Source organism: Hevea brasiliensis, chromosome 15 (genome assembly GCF_030052815.1).
Source record: "Hevea brasiliensis isolate MT/VB/25A 57/8 chromosome 15, ASM3005281v1, whole genome shotgun sequence".
Taxonomy (NCBI): domain Eukaryota; kingdom Viridiplantae; phylum Streptophyta; class Magnoliopsida; order Malpighiales; family Euphorbiaceae; genus Hevea; species Hevea brasiliensis.
Genome location: NC_079507.1, coordinates 63,924,563 through 63,941,841, shown reverse-complemented (window position 1 = coordinate 63,941,841; position 17,279 = coordinate 63,924,563). Strand labels below are relative to the sequence as shown.

The window sequence follows — 17,279 nt, the reverse complement described above, 5'->3', positions numbered from 1 at the left end:
AAAAGTGATCATTAAATGTGGAAATAAGGAAAACATGCTTGTTTGGAGTCTTGTACTTAGAGTAAGGCACATACCTAGGTGCCTAAAGCAATGACTTTTTTCTTATAAAGATGCTAAAATTAAAATCTCATAATACTACGGGTACATTGTAACGGTTCGGAAGTTCCCCACTCCTATTCTTGGCAGTTGGCAAGGCCGTCACAAGCTGTCTCTTGCCCTATGGAGCTAACTAGTGTGAATCTGTACAGGTACGTGCCAGAAACCTCGAAGATGCTTATTATTTGGGCTTATGTGAGCTTGCCAGATAGGGGGAGGCTGACTTAGGGGCCCTGGCCAAGGGGGACCTAGGTGCCGCACGGGGCTAGAACTCCATTCCCGTGACAACGTGGCATCAGAGCAAAGCCCCAGGCGATCCGAATCACGCCAAGCGCCCCAATGGGACCGGGGTAGGCAGGGTGCGGATGGCAACAAGGTGTTGCTAGAATCAGGTGGGGGAGAATGTTAGGCCTCAATGGGACAGAGGTAGACATGGGTTTCTCAATCCCACATCGGACAAGAAAGGGGTCGATCCGAGGGACAAGTGCGGTCTGTCATGCAGCTAGTATGTGCATCTGGCGAGCAACGTGATGAATCTTGGCAGAGGCATTTTAGAGGATGTCTACGTGCGGAAGTGGGTGAGTGCACTGGAAAACTGGTGGCCAACATGCTGCACAAGTGTTTGCATTGGGCAAGCGCAACGAATGGTGTGTGGACTCCTATGTGCGAGGTAGTGTGATCAAGTTGCGCAGGGAAGCGACGCGAATGCACGCAAACGAGGGCGTTTGCGGGATTGGGTGGGGGAGAATGTAACGGTTCAGAAGTTCCCCACTTCTATTCTTGGCAGTTGGCAAGGCCATCACAAGCTGTCTCTTGCCCTATGGAGCTAACTAGTGTGAATGCATGCAGTGCGTGCGGAAACCTCGAAGATGCTTATTATTTGGGCTTATGCGAGCTTGCCAGATAGGGGGAGGCTGACTTAGGGGCCCTGGCCAAGGGGGACCTAGGTACCGCATGGGGCTATAACTCCCGTCCCGTGACAACATTCATCGGGAGCAATATCAATTTTGTTGTATTTATCAGCTGCGCTATTGTTGGCTGCAGTTAAAGTCACGGTGAGGAAAATTATAAGGGTGGCTTTCCCATGGTCGACATGGTCAATTGTTCTAACATTAACGTGGGGTTTCTCTCTATCGAATTCCCGTGGGGAGACATTGATAATGAAGAAGCAGTGGCCGGTAGTGGAGGTTGAAAGGGAGGAGGTGGGGAGGTTGCAAGGTAGCAAATGGAAGAGGGGGAAGGTCATAAAGCAAAAGGATGAATGACGAGGAAATGGGAGAGAACAAAGAGAAAAAAATTAACTCACATTCAGTGACAGAGTCAGAAAAATCTATTTAGGGGGACCCAATTAAAAAAATATATAATTCGTAAAAATAATATAAATTGATAATAATTTTTTTAAAAAATAAAATCTACTTGCTAAAAATTAAATAAAAGTTATCGTTAATTAAAAAAATAAATGCTTAACATTAAGAATTATTGTACTTACTATATATTAATGGCTTAAAATTAAAAACTTTGTCTAATTTATCTCAAATTTATTTTTTTTCATAGTAATCACGAAAAATTAAATTTAACTAAAAGTATAAATTAAATAAAATAAATGATATGGCTTTAATTTATAAAAGTTTTTTTTTTTAATTTGAGTCTAAGAAAATTATAGTAAGGGAGAAATTTCAATAATTGCAATAAGATTACGAGAAGAAAGCCACTAAAATTTTAAATTGATGAAAAAAATGACAAAACAAACGTACTAAAATTTTATTTGATAATTTATCCAATAATTTAAATTTAAAAAAAAAAAAGAAATTAGTGATTGCAATAAAGTAAATTTGATGGTAAAGAATAAGCCAACAAATAATGATGTCTTAAATTTTTTTACATTTGCATTTTTCTATTAATATCATTCAGTTAAAATTTAGAGTTTTATTTTTTATAAAATTAGTAATACTCTCAAAAAATTTTAAAATATTAGGACAATAATTAATTTTTGAGAAACTACTACTATATTATACCTCTAAAAGATTATAAAATACTTATTAAAATTTTATGAGGCCTAGTACCCCCATAACATTTATATAGTAATAATTAAAAAATACTAATATTTTAAAAAATTACTATTATACCCTTAAAAAAATATTGAAAACTCAGGGGTGCAGTGCCCCCTTGGTCCAAGGGTAGCTCCGCCCCTGCTCACATTAAATTACATATTAATTAGAAGAAATGATCAAATTATTGAGGAAATTAAATATTATAATCTAAGTCATTAAGTTTTCAAATCATATAGACCTATTTATTATATAGTATGATAAATTATAATAATTAAATAATAAATTACCTTCTTAAGCCTTAAAAATATAAAAAAGAAATAGCAGCAAAATCTGCAAACAGACCTTAATTTTTATAATTTTGTTTGAGAAACTTGGCCCGCCCTAAATAAACCTTGAAAAACAAAAATAAACCTTAGGCACAAATTTTACTTCATCATTTAACATGATAATTTATAGTATAATTATTAAAAAGTTCAATCAAAGTGGTTCAATATATAGGCTTTGTTATTATATTCTTTTTAAAAAAATAATTTTATCACACACATATATATATATATTATGTATTTTAATATATTAATATTTATTTTGACTCTATTATATTTCATTTTGGTAAGTTTTTGCACCATAGTTTATGAAATGTACCAAAAGTTTGAATGATAGTATGTACTATCATCAAGAAACCTCTGGCGATACGGCCCTTCGTAACTCAGAGAAAGGTTTCATCGTACCGTATTTACCGTCTAATATTACCATACACTCCAGATTCCAAAGAAATTTATTCATGTGTGTTCCATGGGGACGCATAGACCTCACCTCCACCGTGTGAAAAACCTTTCTAAACCATTCAAAATTCAAAATCGCTTTCAAAAGTAGAAATTATATATTATTTAAATTAATAAAATGACAATTAAATAAAAAAATTATAATTTAAAAACCATAGATAAAACTTAATTTTACGAGATTCACGAAGAATGAAGACAATATTTTTTTTTAAGCGAATGTTATATATAAAATTAATTTAAAAATTAATTAAGTATATTAATTATTTATGTATTTTGAAAGGATAAATATTATATATAAAAAAATATATAATTGTTAAATTATAAATTTTTTTGAAGATGTCAATAGCATAAAAATTTAATGATAAATAGTTTATTTTCCATGGTCCATGCCGAATTTAATAATAAAAATGAAATTATTTAAGACAGATATCCACTATTTTTTTAATAATTTTTATCTTTTTTTTGTATAAAAAATATTGAAGAAATGGGAATTTAAAATCTAATGAGTTATATAGACTTAAATTATGTTAGGTTTTTAAATTTAATTTAATAAAAATTTATTTAATAATAAAAATATTTTAAAAAAATAACAGTGATAATTGAAGAAGATTAATTCAGTTTATTATGAAATTTATTTTTAATTTTTTTTTATCTGAAGAATACCAAAAAATAGATTAACCAAATTTTTATTAACTAGTGAATCCATGATTGCCGTTAATAAATTTCTTTCTCCCTTTTATTTGTCTTGTTAAATAAATTAATTAGTCTTCAATATTCCTAAATTTAAAAAAAAAAATTCTTACTTTTTTTCTCAAAGTAGAGGCACACGTGATTTAATGATACGATACACCCTTTGATAAAAATATGACAATTTTATAAAAATATGCTAATCCTTATAAACCACGCACACACACTATCTACTATTTTTATGGGAGCACTAAAACTTAGTTCTACCAAGAGATTTATGTGAATTGGGCCATACTCATACATAACGGCTCACTCCTTTTGACTTTAAGATTTTTTTTTTCTTAAAAATAGATATACACACATATAGTTCAGGAACGTGACACGCTCCTTAGTAAAATTATAATAATTTTATTAAAATATATTAATTCATAAAAACCACACGCACGCATCATCTACTATCAAAATAAATGCTTAAAAGCTTAAGAGCTTTTATTTTTTTTCTTACATATGGTGAGGTATTTTTGAATCGCACATTTTAAAATTAATTTTTAAAAATAATTTTAAATATGCATTTTCCTGTATTAACTAATGCATTTAGAATATTTTTAATTAATATTAGAGTGCTCTCTAACAAATCATTGATAAAAAAAATAGCTATTATTTTTATTAATTGAACCAGAACAACTGCTTTTTATTATTAATAATTTGTTTTATTCGTGTTTTATTATTTTCACTATTAAATTAAATTTATTAATGTATTAAATAGTAATTATTATTAAAATAAATTATACTGTGTAAAAAAATGAAATTACGGTGGAAATTTTGAATTAAAGAATATACTAATTCAACATGATAAATATTGTGCGTGCGTGAGCGCGTGGAGGATATATGATCTCAAAAAAAATATGTGAACTGTGATGATCAGCATCTGATAACAAAATCTTGAGCAAGGGGGGTCCCATACAAGTACGGATAACAGGTGATTGAGTCTGGCTTTTAATATTGACCAAACCATTTGTTCTTTTTTCTGCTATACCTTATCAAAGTACTTTCATTCAACCTAACTTCTGCTCCACAACAAAGCAAGCAAACCAGTTTTCATATACATCTCTCTCTGATCTCTCTCCTTGAATGGCGAGTATATCAGAGGTTTCATCAATGGCATTGTCGACGTCATCATCATCATCATTGTCGCCAGGACGAAGTTCTTCTTCACTGACCTGCAGCACTCCAAGCATTCAAATGGTTTCGAAATCGGTATCTGAGAGGCTTCTCGGGAAGTTCTTTGATGCATCACAATATGATTTTGATTACGAACAAAGTGGTCTATGGTCTCCTCCGATTCCGAGAAGGGTTTTCTTGGCATCTTCAGGCAATGTTTGCTCTCAAGACGAGTTTTTCTCCAAGCTTAAGAAAGCAAAGAAGCCTTGGAGAAAGCGCATTGCTTGTTTTCGTGTATGTCTCTTTATTGCCTAATTAATTTCTCTCAATATCATGTCCTTATCTGAGTGATGCGTACTGAGTAGTTTAGAATTTGGATTTCTTCCTTATTTTTCAATTTTACAAGAAAGAAATATGCAATTTGATGTTTAGATGGTAATTAATTAATGATTATATGATAAATGTTTGGAATAATGCTTTTTGGTTGTTTGTTTGTAGGCGTTTTGGTGCTCTTAAACCAAAGAGACAGCATTGATTGTGGCGAACCTTGATCTCCTTTTACAAAGGCATGTTTCGTCTCAATTAAGTTGCCATTCCCATTATATCATAAAGCGTATGGATTACACTTCCCCAACTCATCACCAGTCAACAAAAGATTCCAAGTTAAAAACAAACAAAAAAGAAACCATATACAAATTTCCATGTGTATTTCTTCTATGAAAATGCCCACATATACATATATGTCTAATATAATACCATGTAATGCTCATCAATCAAGTCAATTTTTGTTGAAAATATGAATTGATATGTGTATTCTGTTTCTCTTTTTGCATAAGCTGAGAGTACACTGATTAGTTGACATCCCTAATAGGTGCTACATAATTTATTGTATTTTAGTTGGGACATAAAGTAGCTGTGTTTATTTATTTGAATTTGGATTGTAAATGAAGATTTTGAATTATATATGTACAGAAAACAGTGAGTGACCCGTCACGACTCATGAAACATTCTCAGAGAAACAAAAGGGATTTTCAGACTGCAAAAGCTAGGGATTTGCTTTTGAATCTAGGAACACAGTCGCAACTCACATAACGGTTCACTTGCTACGATCCAATTCCAAAGCCAAAGGTTGCATGAAGAATAAGCATTGCTTTCTTCTTTTTGTCTGTTTATATATTGAATAAGATTCCCCCACCACATGCCTTTTTATGAAAAACAAAATACAACGAAATGTATTTCACCATCTGAGTAACAACGAACATTCTTTAATATATGGTTGCTATTTTATGTTTGGTTCTTGGGAAAATTTCTATATTTTTCTATTTTGATTGCTAGAAAATTGAATGGGATAAAATGTAGTACTAGCGCTTACATTGCGTAGAAAATCTAGAATTTTGTAAAGCACTAACACAATCTTACATAATTGATAATAATTGAAAAAATAATTTTATAATTTATAAATATATTTAATTTGTAATTAATTATATATGGATTTTACCCATCAATATAACTTTATATATCTATAAATAATTAAACTACCAACATTTAAAACAATATTAATAATTAATTAACTTACACTTACAAAATAAAATTTTGATTTAATATTAAAACTTTATTTTTACATATTGATAAAAAAATTAATTATTATATTAATATATATTTGATATAATTAAAAAATAATAGTTTTATTTAAAAAATATATAATATTTGAAATTTAAAATATAAAATATTTAAAATTTCATCATTAGAATGCATCACAATATAATAATAATAATAATAATAATAATAATAATAATTTGCACATATTTGACCAGCCAAAATGTATCACTATGCTCTTCTTTTTTTTTTTTTAATTAATGTGAAATTATCAGTGACGATTGCACTTGAAGCTTTGTATTTCAAATACAAAAATTTATGGAACCCACCAGCGTGATCGACTGCCGGTCGATAACAGGTTGTCAGATTTAATACCGGAAATGTTGATAACGGACAACTAGTGAAATAGCATTTTTTTGGCGGGAAGCAGAAACACTACTCCGTTTGCTCATTCCATTTGTCAAACCTCTGCAACGCAGAAATGAACCCACCAAAACCCACCAACTCCTACAGGCTTTCCTCTCTCCTCCGTCTCCAGAAAGACCCTAAACTTGCACTGCATCTCTTTGAGAACCCAAACCCTCAAATACCCCAGCAACAGTTTCGCTATTCCCTTCTCTCCTATGACCTCATCATTACCAAACTTGGGCGTGCTAAATTGTTTGATGAAATGGAGAAAATCCTCCTTCAACTCAAATCTGAAACACGTTTTGTCCCCAAAGAAGCTCTCTTTTGCAATATTATCAAATATTATGGCCGTGCACGCCTCCCTAATAATGCGCTCCAAGTGTTTGACAAAATGCCTTCTTTTCGCTGTCAAAGGACTATAAAATCCTTTAATTCCTTGCTAAACGTATTCATAATGTGCAAAGAGTTTCGTAGAATGAGAGAGCTTTTTGCATATCTTGAGAGACATTTGAAATCGGACGCTTGCACTTACAATATACTGATTCGTGGGTTATGTTCGGATAGGAGAGTAGATGATGCATGGAAGGTGTTCAACGAAATGAGAAGGAGAGACCTTTTTCCTAATGTGGTGACATTTGGGACTTTGATTTACGGGCTTTGTTTGGATTTAAAGTTGGAAGAGGCTTTCAAGTTGAAGAATTATATGGCTAAGGTCCATGGGGTGTGTCCTAATGCTTATGTCTATGCATCGTTGTTAAAGGGGGTCTGTGGGCTTGGTGAGTTAAGTTTAGCTTTTAGGCTTAAGGAAGAGATGGTTAGGGATGGAATCAAATTGGACTCAGCGATTTATTCTACTTTGATTAGTGGGCTCTTTAAAGTTGGAAGGAAAGAGGAGGTTCATGGAATTTTGGAGGAAATGAATTTAAGTGGCTGCAAGCCTGATACTGTGACTTACAATGTGATAATTAATGGCTTTTGTAAGGATAAGGATTTCAAAGCAGCTTATAAAATTTTGGTTGAAATGATGGAGAAGGGATGTAAACCAGAAGTCATTAGTTATAATGTGATACTTGGTGAGTTATGCAAGGATGGGAACTGGAGCGAAGCAAAAGATTTATTTGAAGATATGCCAAGGCGTGGCTGTGCTCCTGATGTTGTGTCATATAGGATTCTTTTTGATGGGCTTTGTGATGGGATGCAGTTCAATGAAGCAGCATTTATTTTGGATGAGATGATTTTCAAAGGTTTTACACTTCGTTCTCCTATTATATGTAAATATGTTAACAGGTTGTGCGAGGAGGGGAATGAGAATTTATTATGTTCAGTTTTGAATAGTCTAGTTAAGGCAAATGTAATTGATACAGATTTGTGGAAAATGGCTATTGCTATGGTATTCAAGGACAATAAACTCTCTAATCACTCTGAGGTCATTGACAGTTTGATGATATCATGAATCAAGGTTTTTATCTTCTGACTGAGAGTTCAGAGATTCATTGCAAAAAATGCTATGCCCTTTTGCATCTCCTTGCTTTCCATATGGCTTGCATTATTTGTGGCTGCATAAGCATTATATGCTACTATTTTTCTTTAATATTAAGATTTTATCTTTTGATAGAAGTTCCTGTTGCTTTTTGCTGTAGTGTTTTTTTATTTTTTCTTTTTAAATAAATGAGTGGTAAGTTTTTGCTTTTTTATTTTTCTTTATATATAAAATTGATGTTTATATTGTGTTTAACACTTCAGTACTGGGATGAAAACTAGCGTATTGATATTTTAGAACTGTCTTGGTTATATATTGTTGTACATTAAACAAAATAAAGATATAAAATATCAATATTTATTTAGTTCACCTCCTTTACGTAGGATTACATGGACATGTCATTTTATACTGTCAATTACAAGTTCAAGGATATCAACCTATTAGCTCTATACCACTAATAGAACTCTCACAATAAATGGCTCACAATAAACTATTCATAGTAAATATATTAGTTAATTCTTCTTATTTTTTCTAGACATAAAAGGTGTCTCAATTATGTGGGCAACAGTCTCTCACTAATGGACAATAATTTTTTTTTCTCTTCAATTCTATGCCTTTTTTCACTTTAGGTTGAAACTTTTTTTCCCTCCATGGAACAGGACAATAGTTTTTTCTACTTGGATTATATTATCTCTCTATCTTAAATTAAAACCTCTCTCTTATCATACTGCATTGAGTAGAGTCACTAGTCAATAGGCAAAGTCTCTCTCTGTAATGAACAAGGCCACCCTCTTTGTAACAACCCAACCTATGGGCCGGACCGGCACTAGGATCTGGGCCAGCCTAAAACCCCTGAGGCCTCTAGTAAGCCTAACTATTCCTCAACCCAACTCTAAGCCCCATTTGGGCCCAATTTCAAGAATTCAATCGGACAGAGTCTGGCCATAAAATAGACCCTTTAACGGGGAGTTTTTGACTCGCCTGACCTGTAAACACAATATATAATAAATTGGGGAGCTCAGCTTACCCTACTCATAATCAAATGTCATAAAAATAAATGGGAGCTCGGCTCCCTCATCCAGTCCAACATACATGCTTTTAATAAATTTACAGGTCTAATATGGCAATTATATTACAGACCCAAATCAAATAAATATTTCTAACATATGCGGAGTCTAAGAATTTTAACCCAATAGAACAAACACATTTAAAACTATCAATAGATTTGCGAAGAAGAAGAACAGGTTAGGCACAACAAAAATCCTCCTGTATCCTGAAAAAATAGATGAACAGGAGTGAGCGTTCAACTCAGAGAGTAAAATATCAATTTTAACCATAATCTCTATAGTTATCTAAAGCTAATGTACCCTGTGAAGTGAAATGCAATACCGTCATAAATTTCATACAAATCACATAAAAAAGACAATTTAGAGCATTCACACACCCGATAATATCAAACAATAAATATATGGGAGCTGATTCCTTATACAACCCTCTTAATCCAACTTCTGCCAGCGAAGATCTCAAGCCGGACTTTCGCTTAATAAACCAAACAGGGGGTCTTAGCGAAGAACTCAAGCCGTGTTTACCCGTCTTGTCCATATCCAACACTATACCACACGCACGCCAACGCACGCACACTGCTCCAAATTACCACGAACAACATCCATGACACTTTAACATTTATGAATGCAATGTAAAACATGCCTAGTGTTTAACTACATAGATACATACGTATAAGTGATGCATGGGCATGCTTGAACATATAATAATATCGAAATTACAAGTAAAATTAATATTTTACTTACAGACTTAACCGTAGTCACTGTGGCGGTTGGGCGGAGGAGGAAGGCTGTCCCGGCTCACCTGACAATTTTATTATAATTATTTAGTACATTTAACTCAATACAAACTAAGAAAAAGACCAAAGATGTCCTAAGTCGTGCCGAAAATCCGGCAGAGTCTCTCGTATACCTAGGACCTACCCAACCTGCAAAAGGGTTTAAAACGCATTTCTATATCCACAAACCATACACCCATAACTCAATCACATCACACAGCCCCTCCTGGGCTCATCCAAACAGTCATCAGTCACAATATGTAAAATTACAGTTTAGTCCTTATAATTGACCCTTTTGCAAAAACTACCCAAATGAGTTCTAAAAATTCTAAAACTTTGCCCCGCGGTCCTTAGCATTATTACTAAGCTAATGCCAAAAGGAATTATAATTTTCTGAGCTACCACGAATATTTTAGATTTTTAATCCCATTCAAGTACTAGAAAATTAAGAAAAAGTAAAGTTCGAGTTTACCTATGCCGATTCCAACCCTGGGCACACGCTCGAGACGTTTGACAATGGTGGGGTAGCCAAAATCTCGACCCAATTTCAAAACTTTTTCGGTAGTCTGTCTGTCTAGCCGGAAATTTGCAGACTTGGGCAACCGTTGAATTTTCACAAATTGAAGGTACCTACACGAAGCCCACAACACGGGGGTTAATATTAAATTTTTACTGAATTTTCTAATCTCATTTAGTACTCGGAAAAATGCTACGAAGTTTCATGAGACCCATCGAAAAACAGTGTCGAAAAATTTTGAAATTTATATTGCCGCGAAGCTCTCAACGAGTGGAGCGCTCTGGTACTCTCGGTTTTCTCGTGGGGTTCACGATTTGCGAGAAATCTAGCCAAAAAGTCGAAATGAGCTAAAACTTCCCAGAAAAAAATTGGTAAACCGCTCGATGAATTTTGGTGTTCTTGGTGGCTATGGAGAACTCTCGAGGTATAGATGAAGTTTGACATAAGACTTGGTCTGATCGGTGGCCGGATCGGCCGGATTTTGGCCGAGAAGCCGAAACGGCACGGGCGCGCAGGGGAGGATTTCGCGCATTGTTTCCTGCCGCCTGGAGCTCCGGCCGGTGGTGGGAAGGGTTGGGGCGGCGTGTCGGCGAGGTGGGGAGGCTGGGGTGGCGGCTGGCCGGCGAGGGGAGGTGAGATGAGAGAGAAAACGGGAGGGGAAGGAGGGACCTCGGGCGCGCGCGAGAGAGAAAGAAGAAGAAAAGAAAAGGCCGGTCCGATTCGATCGGTGCGATCGGTCCTGTTCAATTCAGTCGATCCGATTCAAAATATAAAATTTTAAATTTTTACTCTGCCTTGTGACCGAAAACGAGACCCAAAAATTTCGAAAAAATTCTAGAAAACTCAGAAAAATTCGTAGAGTCCAAATATATTTTTAGTTTTGTCACGTGGTCTTTAAATTAATTTTTAAAATTCATCAAGTTTTATAATTTCGGAAAATCGAACCCGATTTCTAAAATCTAAAAAATTTCAAATAATTTCCTAAAATTTAAATAAAATAAAATATTAATATTTTTTCACAAAATAATAAATTTAAAAATTTTGGGTGTTACACTCGTTAATGGGCAAGAGTCCTTCTCTGCAATAGATGGAAGTCCTTTTTTATGGAAAAAACCAAATTAGTACATGTTTGGCATTGAATTTGAAGGGCCAAACTGTTATTCTGAATAAAAGTACTATTTTAGATTCTGTTGAAAAAAAAGTTTTATTATTTTAGTATTCTTATGACTAAAACTTATCAAATTAATTTTAAATTTTTCTAATACTCTACAGCTAATATATTTAAAAAAGTGATTTTTTAAATAGTAGTTTCAACAATAATAGTAAATAGGCCCTTAATCTATCCATAATTCTCCTATTTATAAAATCTAACTCAACTTAGGAAATATAGGAAATATCCCACCCCCTCCCCCCCTCTCTCTCTCTCTCTCTCTCTCTCTCTCTCTCTGTGTGGAAAAAATTCTACAAATTTTCTTCTTTTATTAAAAAGTTGAGTTTCGTATAATTATGCTTATATGTAATTGGAATTCATTTAAACCAGTTTTGTTAAACTAGTGTTTTGAAAACTAGATTGTAGTAGACAATCTAACCAAGAATTAGTTGTAATTCAGAACCTTTTTTTTTTTAACCTTAATCAAGAATTTTGAAGTTATTAGACCACTAATTCGGTAGTATAGAAGGTCGATGGTTCAAACTTTGATTAGTCTTTCTTTTCTTAATTATAATTATTTTATATTTTAAATAATAGAGTCAAATTGATTGAAGTAGTCAGATTTGAATTTGAGAACTCCTAACTCACAAAAACTTCAGAGATTTAACTTGGGAATATTATTTCTTGAAATAAGAGAGTATGCAGTCTCCAAATGGAGTGCAAGTGATCCCTCGAATATTTAACTGTTGCAACAGTAGTTTGATCATCTCACATTGTAAAGACTTGCACGTAACCAGCATATATAGTATTCAATATATATCACTAAAAACACTGTTAATTGTCAATTTTTTGGCTTTCATTTCTGTTTTTAGCCACTGAAAATGGTCATAATCTTACTCCAACAAGTAATTAGATGCACAACATGTTGCTTTAGTAGCCTGTAGATGGAAAAAAGGGTTGCTTTTTCTACCTAGATTTACAGATCAAACTCCATATGATACATTGGTGTGCCAAAATGGAAAAAGAACCAATTACCTGGTGTATGTTTTGAAGATCAGTGTTCCTTTATCAAACACTTTCTATTGAGCACTGAAACTTAATGAAAACTCTCCTATTACATTTTCAAATTAAATTTCAAAAAAAAAATCTTTAAACATCATTATCTCTGTATATTTTATGTTGATTATTAGCTCAATTGCCAATTAATCCTAATCAGTTGCTTGATATAATGGTAGAGATAAACGCAGATTGTTACAGCAGATCATAAGATAGATAAAATGTAGTTTCAATATTTTGAATTATGTTATCATAATCCTTATTACGTGGATTAAAAAATGTCATCTAAAATAATATACATAAATGGAAAAAGAAATCGGCTCGAAAAGAGATGGCCTATTGGCATGCTTAGTTCGAATGTACCTAACTCAAATGACTTTGGGTCAAATCCCACCATGAAAATTTCAAGATTTTGCATTACTATACACTATTCATTCTTTTGTCAACTGCAAACATTCATTGACTCAGCCAAACGTATCTTAAACCTCACGTTTCTCGACCCTTTCTTAAGCTTATAAATGGCGAACCCACCCTGCCAATTTCCTCATCTTGTAGACCCCAAATCTTAATTAATAATCCCTTAACTACCATAGTAAGATTTGCATGCATGGCTCGTTCAAGTGCAGCCATATTCGTCTTTGTTCTAGTGGTTATCTGCCATGTTTTACCTTGTTTTGAAGGAAGGAAGTTGCTCCCTTCTTTGAAGGACAATTCTACTGCTTGGAGTGCTCTTCTCAAGGGCTGCCATACCCCAATTTCTTCGCCTAGTGATAAAGGGCATGCAATGGATGTCTATGATGAAAGGCTAATAGCGTCCCATCTTTCCAAGATTGATCGCATCTCAGGTTCTGTCCCGAGTCCTGGAGCTGGCCACTAGACATGTCTCTCTCTCTCTCCCCCCACACCCCACACACACACACACGCACCTGATATGTTCTGCATTTAGTCTTATGAATAAGGGGAATCATTTGATCTAAAATTTGGTGTAAATCCAATCGTGTATGTTTCGTATGCACGCAATAATATGCAAATGAATACTCTTCTTCAGTTCGTTGTTAGCATGAACGTGCATGCTTCAATTTTATAAAGCCGTTCACATTTTCTGATCGTTGTTAGCATGGATTTTAACGAATCCAAGGATTTAAGTGAAACCAGCCATTTAGCTTAAAAAAATAGGGACAAAATCATGAATTTTAGAAAATTCATTACCTTCTATAATCCCTCAAAGTGAGGGTTTTAAAATCCCATTTCCCAAAATCCATCTTTAAGCTAAATGATGAATTATACTAATATTTTATTATTATAGAGTTACCCTTCCTAATCTTCTAGTACACCAAAATTATCCTTTATCCCACTGTACAATATGTATTCTATTTCCAATGCAAACAAATTGAATCTATAAATTCCATTGATTTCACAATTTATGGATTTAAAATCCATGAATTTTGTCAAAATATATAGATTTTAAAATCCGTCAATGTAAACATTGCCTAATATTGTAAGCTCTAATTTTATGAATTTATAAAACCTTTCTTGCTTGGTACCTATGTTAGATTCATATTTAAAAGGTATTTTTTAAACAAAATTTATTTATAAAATCTCTTGTTGATTAAAATGAGTGATTTCATAAAATCCCAACTCTTTCTTCCTCTCTCTATATATATATATTAAGTAGGAGATTAAAAAAATAGGAACTCAAATCTCCGTACAAGTGAATGATATGTCTTTGATCATTAGACTAAAGTAAGTTATGTCAAATATTAACGGTCATATAATTTAATTTAGAAATTCGATTAGATTTGATAGAATCACCTTATAATCTAATTATATATATTTTAGGTAAAATTAATTATAGTTTGATTTAGTTCAGTAGTATACTATTTGGAAGAAGAACAATAAAAAAACATATTTGCATACCAAATATAGAACAATCACAATGGTCTATTTTTTACTATATAAACACTTGACCAAAACAAGCAACTGCATACAAACGCGCATGCACATTCCTCTCTATCTTAACATAGCTCGCTTTACGACATCGTTTTTCATCTTCCTTCTCATATTAGCATCTCTTATGCAGTTTCTCATCCTTGCAAAGAATGCTAATGTTTTATCTTATGATATGTCGCAATCCCACCAAAGAGGACTGGCAACAAAAATTTTGCACAAAATCCATCCAAGGAAGGGCTCCTAGGGGAAGGTCCATCAGCCCCTGGCCGTGGCCAAACTGTCAGTAGACACATGAATGCGAGAAGATAATAGAGAGCCCTGAGAGTGATAATGGTTTTAAATTAATTTTCATACATGTTTTAATTAAAGTAGTCGGAGAGACTCTCCTTGTGGGCTAATTATGTATTTTTGCTGTATGTGCACGCATGCATGTGTGCACATATAGTTTTCTATATCATTTCAATTAAAATAAAGAGTAAAAATCCCATCAAATTTACCATAATATATACTTTTGTCCTTTGGTTTTTGTGTGTTGTTAATAACTATATACTTTTAATCTTTAATATAAAATTGTTTGCACTCAATTTGATTTATTCTTGAATTTATTAAATTAAAATTAATTTAAATTTTTAAAAAGCCCAAATGAAGCTTGGCCCATAACCCAAATCCATGGTCCATTTACCTCGAAACTCAAGTGCAGTAGGATCCAAATTTGAATATCCAATTATAGCCTAACCCAAATTTATAATTCATCCGCCCAAGACCCGAGATCAATGACCCAATCCATTACCCTGGTAATCCAAGAATCAACTCAAGAAACCCGTGAATCAAAGAGCAGTATGTGGAACATTCAAGGCGCAACTTCCCCTAGTGGAACTCGAAAGTGCAGAGAAGTTACACAAAAGAGAACGTCGTGGTTACTTGAATGTGAGTCGATGGTGAGCAAGTGCAGTTGAGATAATATTAAGATGTAGTGAAAAATTATAGAATAATATTGTACACACAAAAGTAATACTTAGGAGAACAAGTTCTATGTGATTGTGAGATATTGTGTATGTGCACCTAATAGTTCTCCTGGTTATAAGTAGTTATCTTTTCTTGAGAAGTAAGCAGAACGTATCACAAAAACTGAGCAGTAAGCACAAGTGCAGCTATAGATAGCGCACCAGGAGCAACATGAAAGCCTCCCCCATTTAATCAACAACACAGACAACACAATGTTTTAGTTCAGATCCCTTAGTTCAACATTAATCTTAGTATAGTTCAACAATTAATTTCAATTTCAGCTTTAATTTGATTATCTATTTCTAATTTTAGTCAAGCATTTCAATTCCAAGTTCAATACATATTTTTAATTTCAAGTGCAATCAATTTATATTTTATTACAATACGTAGACTTCTACAATTTCACAGCAAACAATTTACATTTTCAAGAGGACTCAATTTATATTTTCTGCATAATATTTACATTTCAAGGGCAATCCTTTAATTTTCAGCAATAAAGCAATACTTATTTTTCAAATGCAGTTCTTTTACACTTTCAGCAATAAATAACCGTTAGCACAAGCGTGCATTTTACTTTTCAACAATTAGTCAATTGTTATTGTAGATAAAATTTTGATGAAACAATGAACTCTTGAAAAAAAAAAAGGTCCTAAATTATTTAAATTAGAAGTTAGACCGATGTATTCACATTATACAATTTGGATTCTAATATCTTTGGCATGCTTACAATATAAAACATATCATATGGAAGCTTTTATGGGTTTGATTCAATTGACCCACTAAAATCATTTTAAAAAAAAGTAAGGAATTAAGGTAAAATTTGTATGTTCACTTGAACAAGTTGCAACTTGCTCCTCCTAATTACAGTTAGAATAAAATTTAGTGAGACTATAGCTATTACCAATTAAAGATCTAATTCGTGTTGACTTGAATTAATAGTTAACAAGTCTGAAAGGATGATCTTTTTGCATTGCAAACAGAAAAGAAAGGAATGATGTCTTGCATCCTAACCCTGTAACGGGAAAACCAAGCCACAGAGAGAAATTGAACAAACCAAAAGCCAGGCAAATGGATACAGTACATTACAGCTGATCGCAAACCAAAAATGTGCATGCAATTGCTGAATAATAAGAAATTGGAAAAACATGAACTTATGCTAGACGCGGGCGCAAGTCGGTTCTGGTTTGATCTTCAAGCTGAACCAGGACTGAACCTTATAGGTTTGATTCTGTACAGTTTTGGTCCTAGGTGGTTCCACTCCGGTTTGAAAGTGATTCCGGTTCAGTCCTGAGTGCCACGTTATGCGTTCCTAGGATGCCACCTTTTTCTTTTTTAGTTTTTTTTAACCAATTCAAAAAAGACCAAATCAGTGGGTCAAACTGGTAGTTCTGATCTGATCCGGTTCAAGGTTCAGAGAACCACCAAACCAAATCCAGCCCTAAACTACCATGGATTCAGTCCGTTTCGGTCTCACGAAACGTTGACCAGTTCTGGTTCGAC

At 33.4% G+C, this 17,279-nt stretch overlaps 2 protein-coding genes across 3 annotated transcripts; both read left to right on the top strand.

Annotated features, from left to right (window-relative positions):
- Positions 1 to 4,625: 4,625 nt before the first annotated feature.
- On the top strand, positions 4,626 to 6,046 carry LOC110670310 (uncharacterized). Of its 2 annotated transcripts, XR_002497861.2 has the most exons (3): positions 4,626 to 5,071; positions 5,276 to 5,390; positions 5,750 to 6,046. XR_002497861.2 is itself a non-coding variant. In XM_021832313.2 (2 exons), exons 1-2 carry the CDS (start codon positions 4,748 to 4,750, stop codon positions 5,291 to 5,293), a joined length of 342 nt encoding a protein of 113 aa, XP_021688005.2. In that variant the 5' UTR covers positions 4,626 to 4,747; the 3' UTR covers positions 5,294 to 6,046. The 2 variants fall into 2 exon arrangements, 1 of the variants encoding a protein (XP_021688005.2); XM_021832313.2 differs by having other exon boundaries at positions 5,276 to 6,046.
- Positions 6,047 to 6,621: 575 nt separating this feature from the next.
- LOC110670309 (putative pentatricopeptide repeat-containing protein At1g53330) lies at positions 6,622 to 8,398 on the top strand. The gene has a single exon (XM_021832312.2). The coding sequence runs from the start codon at positions 6,855 to 6,857 to the stop codon at positions 8,232 to 8,234; it is 1,380 nt and encodes a 459-aa protein (XP_021688004.2). The 5' UTR covers positions 6,622 to 6,854; the 3' UTR covers positions 8,235 to 8,398.
- The last annotated feature ends 8,881 nt before the right edge of the window (positions 8,399 to 17,279 follow it).

Excerpts from the sequence above, each read along its gene's own strand:
- LOC110670310 (XM_021832313.2), top strand. The coding sequence starts at position 4,748 with ATGGCGAGTATATCAGAGGTTTCATCAATGGCATTGTCGACGTCATCA.
- LOC110670309 (XM_021832312.2), top strand. The coding sequence starts at position 6,855 with ATGAACCCACCAAAACCCACCAACTCCTACAGGCTTTCCTCTCTCCTC.